General features: G+C 47.6%; 1 protein-coding gene across 3 annotated transcripts in view; it reads left to right on the forward strand.

Annotated features, from left to right (window-relative positions):
* LOC140201588 (ezrin-like) overlaps nt 1-13,005 on the forward strand; it is a 124,466-nt gene that overhangs the window by 99,034 nt on the left and 12,427 nt on the right. For all 3 annotated transcript variants that reach the window (XM_072265930.1, XM_072265928.1, XM_072265929.1), the window contains exons 6-7: nt 134-280; nt 6,191-6,287. In XM_072265930.1, coding sequence (XP_072122031.1) covers nt 134-280; nt 6,191-6,287 — 244 coding nt within the window. The remainder of the gene's footprint in view (nt 1-133; nt 281-6,190; nt 6,288-13,005) is intronic.

The following is a 13,005-nucleotide window of genomic DNA, read 5'->3' on the forward strand; positions in this document are numbered from 1 at the left end:
CTTCAAGAATTCCCAGCAGTCCCGTTGCCCTGCTTCTTTGCCCTGTAACCTCTGGCGTATCTGACTGCTTGCACACTGTTCTCTGGATGTCTTATGTACAAGTCTGCGCCTAAGTTTGCCGTCTCTTTAACAGAGAGGATGCAATGGTGGAGTACCTGAAGATTGCCCAGGACCTAGAGATGTATGGCGTCAACTATTTTGAAATTAAGAATAAGAAGGGCACAGACCTTTGGCTGGGAGTTGATGCCTTGGGTCTCAATATCTACGAACAAAATGACAGGTAAGTGATCGTATTTCCCTTTGGAGCTCGGCCGTGCCCATTTGGAGTGGGCAGATGTTATTAGACCATAAGACATAGGAGCAGAATTAGGCCATTCAGCCCATCGAGTCTGCTCCGCCATTCCATCATGGCTGATTTATTATCCCTCTCGACCCTTTCTCCTACCTTCTCCCCATAACCTTAGAATCTAGAACTTGTCAACCTCTGCTTTAAATATACCCAATGACTCGGCCTCCACAGCGGTCTGTGGCAATGAATTCCACAGATTCAGCACCCTCTGGCTAACTAAATTCTTCCTCATCTCTGCTTTAAAAGGATGTCCTTCTATTCTGGGTTGGTGCCCTCTGGTCCTAGACTTCCCCACATCCATTCTACACAGGACTTCCAATATTCAATAGTTTTCAATGAGATCTGCCCTCCTCCTTCTGAACTGTAGTGAGCAGAATCCCGGACCATCAAACGCTGCTCATACGTTAACCCCTTCATTCCCAGAATTATTTTCATGAGCCACTGCTGGAGTATCTCCAATGCCTGTCCATCCTTGCTTAGATAAGGAGCCCAGAGCTGCTCACAACACTCTACAGGTGCAGACTAACTAGTGCCTGATGAGGCCTCAGCATTGCAGACTAGCTTTTATACTCAGTTCTCCCAAAATTAATGCTAGCATTACGTTTGCCTTCCTTGCCACCAACTCAACCTGCAAGTTATTAGCTGGATAATATCCAGTTTCAAAAGAATGGCCCTTCACATACAGCACCTAGAGTAACAACCGGTTTTCATAATATTTTGGTCTTCTGGTAAAGGGTGTGGCAACTCTGGATGAATGCAGAAGTTGTTCTCACTGGATCGCTATCTTCCAAAGTAACCATGGCTACCTGGACTGGTTGTTCAAGCTGTAGTGAGTGTGTTCACTGTATTAGTGCTGCTGCATTGAGGCTGGGTTGAGAACTTGGGAAAGGGAGTCTGCTGAGGCCTTTTCCCCTGTCGAACCGTCCTCCAGCAGCGTTTTCCAAATGGCTGCTGCTCATCTTGTCTTCCAGCTTTGGGTGGGTAGATGTAATCAGAGCTCCCGGCCTGTGACTGGGGCGGGGCCTCGAGTTGACAGTGTTTTTTACCACCCCCCTGCCTCAGGTGAGGGCCACACCCCCACTGCTTTTGTCTTGTCCTGCAGTGCGGCGCACTCTTGTGCTTCCTGACTCCGCTCGGGAAGATGGATGTTGAGTGCATGCAGTTGGAAACTAGGGAAGGCCCTGTTTCCTCGACTGTGCTCAGGCAGTTCAGGCGTACTTGCCTTGAATACAGGAGTGATCACCGGGGCAAATAACTGCTGGTCCAGTCAGTCCTGATGTAGTGGTTTTGACCCAGAACATTGACAATTCCTTTCTTCCCACAGCTACTGCTAACCCAGCGTATTCTTGTTGCTCCACCACCCACCCGGGTGTTCTCCTGTCACTTCTGGGCTGGGCAAGGCGAGATGATGCTTCACAGATAGAGTTCAGTGATTGGACTGAGAGTGGCCTCCTTCCACCCCTCGCGAGGCACCCCCATTTCCCCCTCTGGCCCTGCTCACCCTGCGTTTTAATCCATCTTCCCATCTTGTGGTCTGTATTCCACTCCATAAAACTTGTGCCAGTCGTTTCCATGAAAGAACCAACTAGTCCCACATTTGACCTAATGCCCCAATAGCAGAGGCTGGAAATGATAAATAATAACCCAAAATGGAATTAGAACTCAGCAGGTCAGGCTGTGTCCATGGAGAGGTAAGCAATATTTCACCTGGCGAAGGATTTCTAACCAAAAAAATAACTTAGCCTGACCTGTTGTGGTTTCCAGCTCTCGCTGTAAAATTGCATTGTAAAATTCTGTATTATCTGGTACTATTTTCCCTTTGGTTTCTTGGGCCAGGGTCTGGTAAGCTTGTGGAATTTATTGCCACAGATGGCTATGGAGGCCAAGGCACTGGGTATGGTTAAAGCAGCGGTTTGATAGGTCCTTGATCAGGAAGGGCGTCAGAGGTTACGGGGAGGAGGCAGGAGGATGGAGTCGGGAGGGATAGTAGATCAGCCATGATGGGCCGAGTGGCCTAACCACACTCCTATGTGTTATGGAGGGTCATCCTCCCAGCTAGGAAGTCTCGCTGTTTAGAACTCTCCCCTGTTTACTCTGCCGGCCAAACCACTCAGCAACCCACCCATCTAATCACAGAGCAATTTACAATGACCAACTAACCTGCTAACCGGTACGTCTTTGGACTGTGGGAGGAAACCAGAGCACCCGGAGAAAACCCACGCGGTCACAGGGAGAACGTACCAACTGCTTACAGGCGCCGCCGGAATTGAACTCGGAGCTCCGAAGCCCTGAGCTGCACTGGCGCCGTGCTAACCACCGTGGCTGTAGAACGGTACAGCGCCGGAATGGGCCCTCCGGCCCTGGTGTTGTGCCAAATTAATGGAGCTAGTGACACCTAATCAGTTCTGCATAAGCACTGTCTATATCCCTCCATTCTCTGCATATTCGTGTTCCTATGGGCCTTTAAGCACCTCCAATCTGCTTTCACCCTCATACCTGAGGGTGCAGCCAGCACTTTCTGTGGGGTGGGGGGAGAATATCTTGCCCTGCATATCTCATTTGATCTTATCCCCTCTCACCATAAACTCTCTTTAGTATTAAGGGGTTTCAACCCTGGGGAGAAGACAGTGACTGTCAACTCTTATCTATGCCTTATAATCTTATAAACCTCAAACTGGTCTCCCCTCCCCTCCATCACTCCAGAAAAAAATCCAGTTCCAATTTGTGTAACCTCTCCTCATGACACATAGCCTCTAATCTAGAGAGCATCCAGCATCTCTTCTGCAGCCTCTGCAAAGCCGCCACATCCTGCTTGTAATTGGGTTACCAGGACTGAATGCAGTACTCCTGATGCAGCTTGACCAGTTTTAGACGCCTGCAACATAACGTCCTGACTCTAAATTCATTGCCTCAACTAATAAAGGTAAGCATGCCAAAGGCAGCCTTCGGCACCATGTCAGGGAGCTGCAGCCTTGGATCTCAATATCCCTCTGTACATCAACACTCTTAAGGGTCCTTCTATGAACTGCGTACTTTCCCGTTACATTTGATCTCCCCACCTGTCACTTAGCCATTTCGCACCCATATCTGCAACTGGTCTATGTCCCATGTTTTGTTTGGCAACCTTCTACATTATCCACAATCGTGATATCATCAACAAATTTAATAATCCGCACTTCCATATTTTCAACTGGATCATATTGAGGTGTCACAAAGAGCAGAGGTTCAGTAAGGATCTGTGCAGAGCCCTACTGGTAACTGACTCCAGCCCAAGCAAAACCTTTTGATGACTGCCGTCTGCCTTCTGTAGCCAAGCCAATTCTGAATCAGAGTCAGGTTTGATATCACCGGCATATGTTGTGAAATTTGTTGTTTTGCGGCAGCAGTACGTTGCAATACGTAATAATAAAACTAAAAATTACAGCAAGAAGCATGTGAGTGTGTGCGTGCGTGCGAGTGTGTGTGCGCGTGTGTGTGTGTTTAAATTAAGTGCAAAAAGAGAAAAGTAAAAGTGGTGAGGTAGTGTTCACGGGTTCAATGTCCACTCAAAAGTCTGATGGCAGAGGAGGAGGAGCTGTTCCTGATTTGTTGAGCATGTGCCTTCCGGATCCCATACCACTCCTGGATGGCAGCAATGAGGAGAGGGTATGTCCTCAGTGATGGGTGTGGTCCTTAATGATGGACGCTGCCTTTTTGTGGCATCGCTCCGTGAAGATGTCCTGGATGCTGATGGACAGATAAATATATAGACACTCTATTGATCCCAAAGGAAATGGCAGTGTCTCAGTAGCATTACAAGTGCACAGGTATACAAATATTAGAAGAGAAGTAGAAAAAGTAACAAATAAATTACCACAGTGTAACAGGAGGAGTCATCACTTCCCTGGCTATTGGTTGACTCATTATAGAGCCTGATGGCCGAGGGTAAGAAAGACCTCATATAGCACTCTCTGGAGCAGCACAGTTGTCTTAGTCTATTACTAAAACTAAAAGTGCTTCTCTGTTCAGTCAAGGTGGCATGCAGAGGGTGAGAAACATTGTCCAGAATTGCCAGGATTTTCCATAGGGTCTTTTGTTTTACCACAGCCTCCAGTGTGCCCAGTTTAACTCCTCTAACAGAGCCAGCCTTTCTTATCAGTTTACTGAGCCTGTTGACATCACCTGTGTTGATGCCATTGCCCCAGCACACCACCACATAGAAGATTGTACTGGTGACAACATACTGGTAGAACATGTGAAGGAGAGGCCTGCATACTCCAAAGGACCTCAGTCTCCTCGAGAAGTAGAGGCAACTCTGGCCCTTCTTATACACAGCCTCTGTGTTGGTGCTCCAGTCAAGTCTGTCGTCCAGGTGCACCCCCAGGTACTTGTAAGCCCTCATCATCAATAGTAAGAGGGAGCAGTGCAGGCTTAGTCTGCCTGACATCCATCACCATCTCCTTTGTCTTACTGATGTTGAGCTGCAGATGATCCAGCTTGCACCATTTGACAGAGTCCTTGACAATGGCAAATGAGGCTAGTACCATATTGCAAAGTCACTGTGGATCCCATGCATGTTAAACTCCAGGATAAACTTAGCACGAGGGACCCTCTGGAAGCCTTACTAAAATCCATCCAGACAAAACATCCACCTTCATCACCTCTTCAACAAACTCAGTCAAGTTAGTCAGACACGATTTATCTGGTGCAAAGCCATGCTGACGGTTCCTAATTTTTCCCAAATTATCGTAATCCTCTGTAACCACAACTGAGTTTAGGATTCTACCTGGTATCCCTTGTCTTCAAAGACGAGATTACAATACGAGATTACAAAAATAGCTTAGACTGGAAAATCGGAGGGTATCACAAACACAAGAAAATCTGCAGGTGCTGGAAATCCAAAACAACACAGACAAAATGCTGGAGGAACTCAGCAGGTCAGGCAGCATCTGTGGATAAGAGTGAACAGTGGATGTTTTGGACTGAGACCCTGCAGCAGGATCTTCCTCAGAGGATTATAATGACTTTGTGTGGGAGCTAATGAAGAGCGAAGGGTTAAAGACCTCAGTGAGACCAGCTCACAGTCACCCCCTACTGATGTTCCGGTGCTGGGATCAATGAGCAAGTTGAGGGAGCTTTCAACAAAATTGGTGCAGTAATTCCCTGGAGTTTGTCTTCAGATGGATTGTCAGGGAAATGCATGATGTTGTCCTCTCTTTGGACATATTTGAGGGTGTTCTGGAACAAACTGAGTGAATGAATTCAGACACCCCTCCCCCATCCCACACTCTCCACTATCTGTCCTTTCCCACCCTGTCACCAGCTCTCTGATTCTTCTCCATCTCCTTTCCTATATTACATCATGAACTCACTCTCATCTATACCTCTAAGTTTTTCCATCCCCCTCAGCCTCCATTTGAGGGAAAGCAAGCCCAGCTCTCACCTCATCATTGAACCCGCCTATCTGAGGCAGCATGCTGTACTCTCTGCTGTGCAGTCACATCCTCACTATAGTGTTGACCAGATCTGCACCTGCACCCATTCTCCCGTTTGGCTGAGTCAATATTTTAGAAGGTTATGCCATGTCATGTCCTCTGACTAATGAAGGCCAGCATTCTGTACCCCATTTCCAGCAGTTGTCTAGCTGTGGTTCCACCTTTGCGATCCTTAAACTTGTGCACAAGAGCTCTCATTCTGCTACTTCAGATAAAAGCACCCAAAATGCTGACTCTTTTTCTCTCCCCATAGATGCTGTCTGACCCACTGACTATTTCCAACATTTTCTAAGTTTATTTTGTATTTCCAACTTCAGCAGTATCTTTTAACTCTAGTGACAGTTACTTGTATTCTTTTTAATCTCAGGCTGACACCAAAGATTGGTTTCCCCTGGAGTGAAATCCGCAACATTTCCTTCAACGATAAGAAGTTTGTCATCAAGCCCATCGACAAGAAGGCCCCTGTGAGTCTGCTTTCTGGAGTTTGAGCTTTAGAGAGAGAAAATGTCAACAGATTGATTACGATTGCATTTCAAAAGTTTTATTTAATGTAACTGTTACTTTAGGCTCAACTAAACACCCCAGACAACAATTTTTTTTCAAATTGCTTCCTTGGAAATTTTTTGTTTACAATAGACCACCGGAACACAAGTATAATTTCAGACTACTTGTAGCATGTAGGAATTTGGAGAAACAAGAAATTAACTGTTATTGTGTATAAAGTGTTTAATTCCATAACAATGCTGACACTTTACAATAGTTGAACTAAGCTAAAAATGTTTTGTTGATGATTTTCATTTGTACTCTGTGTCTGAGGCTTCTCCTTTAAGTGTCCAACAATAATCAGCCAGCATCGATGGATTCCAGTTGCCCTGGCACCGTTTCTCCATGACCGCGATGCCCTGGTGAAACCTTCCACCACGCTCGTCACTGACGGCGCCAAGATTCGCAGGGAAGAAGTCTGAATGGGAATACAGAGAATGAATCTGTAATGACATGTTGCAATTCATGGTTTTGTCTGCTTGAAGCATGTTGTCAACCAACTGCACGTAGTTTGGTGCTCTGTAGTTGCCAAGGAAATGTTCAGCAACATCCTTGAATACCTTCCATGTGACTTTTCCTGTTTCCACTAGAACTTCTTCAAATTTCCCGTCATTGATGACCTGTTTGATTTGTGGACCTACAAAAATACCTTCCTTAATCTTGGCACTAGTTATTCTGACTTGAACTATGAATTCAAATAACAAATATAGGCGTTTTTTTAAAATGGTGCGTGGTAGGGAAGGGAAATTTCAGTGATTTTCATGATTAGCATCCCGAAATCCATAAGATACACCCAAAGTATTCAGTTGTTATCCAGTAACACAGTTCATGTGTTTTCTGTTTGGCTTTGATAGAACTACTTGTATTGATTACATGTTTCTGCCTCTCATTCTGCACAAGAGGAATGTTTTGTAGTCCGTCTTAATTTCATTCATGAATGAGATGGTTACTGGTATGGCCAGCAGTTCTTACCCATCTCTGACAAGGGGGTGGTTCTGAGTTGGCCCTAGCCTGCTGCGTTCTTCTGGTGAAGGTACTGTTGGGTAGGGCGTTCTGGGATTTTGGCCTGGGGACCGTGACCAGGGGTTGGTGATGTGGTGGGGAACCTGTATTTGGTGCAGATATTCCCATGCACTTGCTGGGAGGGGGGGATGAGTGGGAAAGAGTCTTACTGAGGAACAGCGCGATAGCAGCCAGATGGGCTGTCCACTCCTCACTTGAATGCTTCAGCACTCACAGCACTGGGGTGGAGATGGGGGGATTGGGAGGTATTTGCCCCTCCCATCAGCTGGTTAATGTCCATCAGGGGGTGGAGAATGAGAGATGCTTGTCCTTCCTGTTAGCTGGTTAATTGTCCAGCCGGTGGGGGTTGGGGCCAGGGAATGGGAGATATTTGCACCTCCCGTTAGCTGGGGAATTGTCTGGGGGAGGGGAAGAAAAATACTAGCTCCTCCTGCTAGTTGAGTACTTGTCTGGGGGGGGGGGTGGGTTGGGAAAGGGAGATGTTTGCCCGCTCATTAGCTGGGTAATTGTCCGGGTGGGAAGTGGGGAGGAAGATATTTGCTCCTTCTGTTAGCTGGGTACTTCTCCGGAGTGGGGGTGGTTGGGAAGGAGAGATATTTGCCTTGCCTGTTAGCTGGTTAACTGTTTGGCGGGGTGGGGGGGTAATGGGAGATGATTGCACCACCCCTTAACTGGTTAATTGACGGGTGGGGGGGATGAGGAATGGGAGATATTTGTTCCTCCTGTTAGCTGGTTAATTGTCTGTGGGGGGGAGAGAATGGGAGATATTTGCTCCTCCCATTAGCTGGGTAATTATCTGGGGGGGTGGCGAAAGGGAGATATTTGCACCTCCGTTAGCTGGGTAATGATCTGGGGGGAGTGGGGAATGAGAGATATTTGCTCCTTCCATTAGCTGGGTAATTATCCGGGGGAGGTGGTGGGGAAAAGAGAGATATTTGCCCCTTCTGTTAGCTGGTTAATTGTCCGGCACCATTCATGACTGAATGAGGCAGGGTGTGGGGCTTAGATGTAATCTGTAGTGGGTTCCTGGCTCAGTGGGTAATGGTTGTACTGAACCACATGGTAATCTGAGGCCCCTCACAGAATTAATTCTGTGCTGCTTCAAATTTTGATCCACGTAGAGTATAGATTGGCACCTGAGCAGGCAGTGTGTGGTCACTAGCCAACGGCATCCGCCTTTGACCTCCATCATCACAGCTCCTGGAGTTGAGGTTAAGGCCTCCAAGGTTCCTGCTTGCTGGAAAACCTGACACCCCCTCTGTACTGGGGCAAGATGTGAGCGGTCTTGTGGAAAGCAGTCTGATATGTCACCTGTGGCTGTGTGACCTCACGATGAGGCTACTGTCAGTCATCTGTGGCCCAGACCTTCCAGACCACCCCCGTCCTCAGAGAAGCTTGCAACATCATCTGCTCTGGGTATAAGTCTTTGTTCAAGACCCTTGCTTAATGTAATATGTGAGAGAGGAGGCTTATCAGCCTGTGATCCTATGCATTTCTGTCAGTAAGAAAGTACGTTTATCATCGGTCCGGTGTTAAACCGGAGCAGTTGGCTAATCCACTGTGCTTTGAAAATTCTTTAAGGCTGCCTGATGAAGAGTTGAGCAATGCAAGCAGAAAGACTTTGATCCCAGGCCAGAGCATGGCACTGTGCTGTGGATTAGTTCACACAGGGGCTCACAGAACATAGAACGTGGAGGAGGAAGGGTGCTGTTACTAGTCAGGGTAAATGTTATGGCAGTGCTCCGTCAGGACAGACTGGAGAACCTGACTAGTGAGGCGTTGTGGGTGGAACTGAAAAATAAGAAAGGTATACCCACGTTAATGGGGCTCTATTACAGACCACCCAACAGTCCAAGGGATTTGGAAGAACAAATTTGTAAAGAGATCGCAGACTATTGCAAGAAATGTAAGGTTGTTATAGCAGATGATTTTAACTTCCCTCATATTGACTAGGAATCCCATACTGTAAAGGGACGAGATGGGATAGAGTTTGTTAAGTGTGTTCAGGAAAGTTTCCTTCATCGGTACGTGGAAGTCCCAACGAGAGACAGTGTGATACTTGATCTGCAGCTGGGGAGTGAGACAGGGCAGGTGAGAGAAGTTTGTGTAGGGGAACACTTTGCATCCAGTGACCACATTAGCTTTGTGGGAGAAGCCAGACAGTGGTAGTAGACGGTTGCATCTCTGACTGGAGGCCTGTGACTGGTAGGGTGCCACAGGGGTCGGTGCTGGGTCCTTTGTTGTTTGTCATCTATATCAACGATCTGGATGATAATGTGGTTAACTGGATCAGCAAATTTGAAGATGACACCAAGACTGGGGGTGTAGTGGACAGTGAGAAAAGCTATCATGGCTTGTAGGGAGATCTGCACCAGCTGGAGAAATGGGCTGAAAAGTGGCAGATGGAATTTAATGCAGGCAAGTGTGTGGTCTTACGCTTCAGTAGGACCAACCAGGGTAGGTCTGACACAGTGAATGTTAGAGCACTGAGGAGTGTGGTAGAATGAAGAGATCTGGGAATACTGGCCCAGAATTCATTGAAAGTGGTGTCACAGGTAAATAGGGTCATAAAGAAAGCTTTTGGCATATGGGCCTTCATAGATATTGAGTATAGGAGATGGGATGTTATGGTGAAGTTGTATAAGACATTGGTGAGACCTAATTTGGAGTATTGTGTACAGTTTTGGTCACCTACCCACAGAAAAGATGTAAACAAGGTTGAAAGGGTGCAGAGAAATTTCACGAGGATGGTGCCGGGTGTGAAGAACCTGAGTTATAAGGGAAGACTGAATAGGTTCGGACTGTTTGGAACATAGAGCATTGAAAAGAGTTTTGATAGGGGTATACAGAATTATGAAAGGCATAGATAGGATAACTGGAAATAGGCTTTATCCGCTGACATTGGCTGTGACTACAACTAGAGGTCATGGGTTAAGGGTGAAAGGTGAAAAGTTTAGGGGAACATGAGGGGAAACTTCTTCCCTCAGAGGGTTATGAGAGTGTGGAACGGGCTGCCAGTGTAAGCGGTGCATGTGAGCTTGAGTTCAACATTTAAGAGAAGTTTGGATGGGTGCATGGATAGTAGGGGTATGGAGGGCTCTGGTCTGGGTACAGGTCGATGGGAGCAGGCAGTTTAAATGGTTTCAGCATGGACTAGATGGGCTGAAGGGCCTGTTCTGTGCTGTACTTCTCTATGTCTCTATAACAGTACAACACAATACAGGCTCTTCAGTCCAAGGTGTTGTGTCAAACCTCTAATCTAGTCCAAGGTCAACCTAACCCTTTTCGTTATCACATAGCCCTCCATTTTTCTATCATCCATGTGCCTATCGAAGAACCTCTTAAATATCCTGAGTGCCTCTACCAGCACCCCGGCAGGGTGTTCCATGCCCCCACTACTCTCTGGGTGAAAAAACTTCCCTCTGACACTCCTCCCATACTTCCCTCCAACCACATTAAATTTGTGCAGCCTGGTACTGGCCATTTATACTCTGGGAAAATGTATCTGTTTGTCCACTATGCCTCTTGTACACTTTTATCAAGCCACCTCTCATCCTCCTTGGCCTCAAAGAGGGAAGTCCCAGCTCACTCAACCTATGCTCGTGAGACATGCTCTCCAATTCAGGCAGCATCTGTCAGGCTCATACCCTCCTCCCAGACCCTGCCCCACCAGCTCCATTGATGCTTTGTTTTGCCTTGACTCTGTCGTCTACAGGTTAACCTCCGACCCTGGGGAGCAGACTGTACGCTGGGCGGTGAGGGAGGGGGGAGGGAGGTGCCAATGGATTGCAGTAAGCCGCTGCGTGTCTGGGTGCTGGCAGATGGTCCGGTGGAAGTGGTGGGCAGTGTGTGCCCCTTCTCACAAGGTGTGGCAGGAGTGGTAGGCAGGGACAGAGAGCAGGCCAGGGCAGTGATCCAGTCCACTGCTGAAGAGAGGGGAGAGGAAATATGCGGTGGTGAAATCTCACTGACCGGAATGTGAACCCTCGAGGCCGATAAACAGTCAATATTGTGAGCTGAAACCCTTCACCTAGTCCAGTCCTGATGAAGGGTCTCGGCCCAGAATGTCAGCTGTTTATTCTTCTCTGTAGATGCTGCCTGGCCTGCTGAGTTCCTCCAGCATTTTGTTTGTGTTACTCTGGATTTCCAGCATCTGCAAAGTCGCTTGTGTTCTGGAGGCTGATCCAGTGAATGTGGAGACTAGCCAGAGGAGACTTTACCATCAGTCTGGGTCAGAGCAGAAATGCAGGGAATGGAAGAGACACGGATGAGAGTCTGTCAACTGCAGTGGAGAGGAGCTCATGGTTAAGGAGGCTTTTTACTTCGCAGTTATGTCCCCTGCTCAAGACTCCCCCACGAGTGAAAACATCCCAACATTCACCCTGCTAAACCCCCAGGATCTTCTCATAAGTTTACCCCTCATTCTTCTTAACTCCAGGGACAATACCTGCAAACTGCCCAACCTCTTGTTGATAGGACAGCCTTCTCAGCCTGGTGAATGTCCTTTGACTGCTTCAGGTAAAAGGAAACAGCGCCGTGCCCTGTATTTCAGGCCTAGTTTCACTGACATTCTGTACAAATGTGTAAAATCCCTCCCCAGTTTCAAACTCCATCCCCTTTGCGATGAAGACCAAGTAAACATCCCAGAATATGGTGAGGGCTTTTGCCTTTCCTACCTCTTCAGGCAGTGTGTAAAGTAAAGACATCTGTTAGTCTTGAGAGACCATGGACCTGCGCCTGGAAAGTCTTTCAAGGTTGTATGGAAGACCAGCAGTTGCCCATGCTGCAAGTCTCCCCTCTCCACGACACTGATGTTGTCCAAGGGAAGGGCGTTAGGACCCATACGACTTGGCACCAGTGTTGTCGCAGAGCAATGTGTGATTAAGTGCCTTGCTCAAGGACACAACACGTTGCCTCGGCTGGGGCTCGAACTCACGACCTTCAGGTCGCTAGTCCAATGCCGTAACCATTTGGCCACGTGCCCACGGGCAGTGTGTACCTCCCTCTTAACCTCCACTGCTCCAGATAAAGCAGGCCCAGTATATCCAGTCCCTTCCCGTAATGTCTTTTTTAATGTATTACTTTTTATATAGTGACACAGCACAGCGTAGGCCCTTCCAGCCCTCTGAGCTGAGTCACCCCAGCAAACCCGATTTAATCCTAATCTAATCACGGGACAATTTACAAAAGCCAACGAACCTACCCGGTATCTATTTTGACTCTGGGAGGAAACTGGAGCACCCAGGGAAAACCTACGCATTCCGCGGGGAGGACGTGGAAATTAAACTCCGAACTTCTGCCCTGAGCTTGCAATAGTATAGTGATGATGGCGACGTTACCATGGTGCTTAATCGTGTTCCAGGATAACCTCCCCGCTCTTTTCTTCTTTGTCTGAGCTAATAGAGAGAAACATCCCGTGTGCCTTTTCAGTCTCCTTCTGAACGAATCCATTGGTCCTCTGTACGCCCTCCCCCCCTCCCACCCCTCTCTATCCTTGTTGTAGGTCACCTCACACTTTAACTCCATTTGCCACTTCTCTGCCCACCTGAGCAGCTGCCTGCATCCTGCCACACACTGAGGCATCCCCCTCCACGCTGACACACCTACAGCTGTGCC

Source organism: Mobula birostris, chromosome 8 (assembly GCF_030028105.1).
Source record: "Mobula birostris isolate sMobBir1 chromosome 8, sMobBir1.hap1, whole genome shotgun sequence".
Lineage (NCBI taxonomy): Eukaryota > Metazoa > Chordata > Chondrichthyes > Myliobatiformes > Myliobatidae > Mobula > Mobula birostris.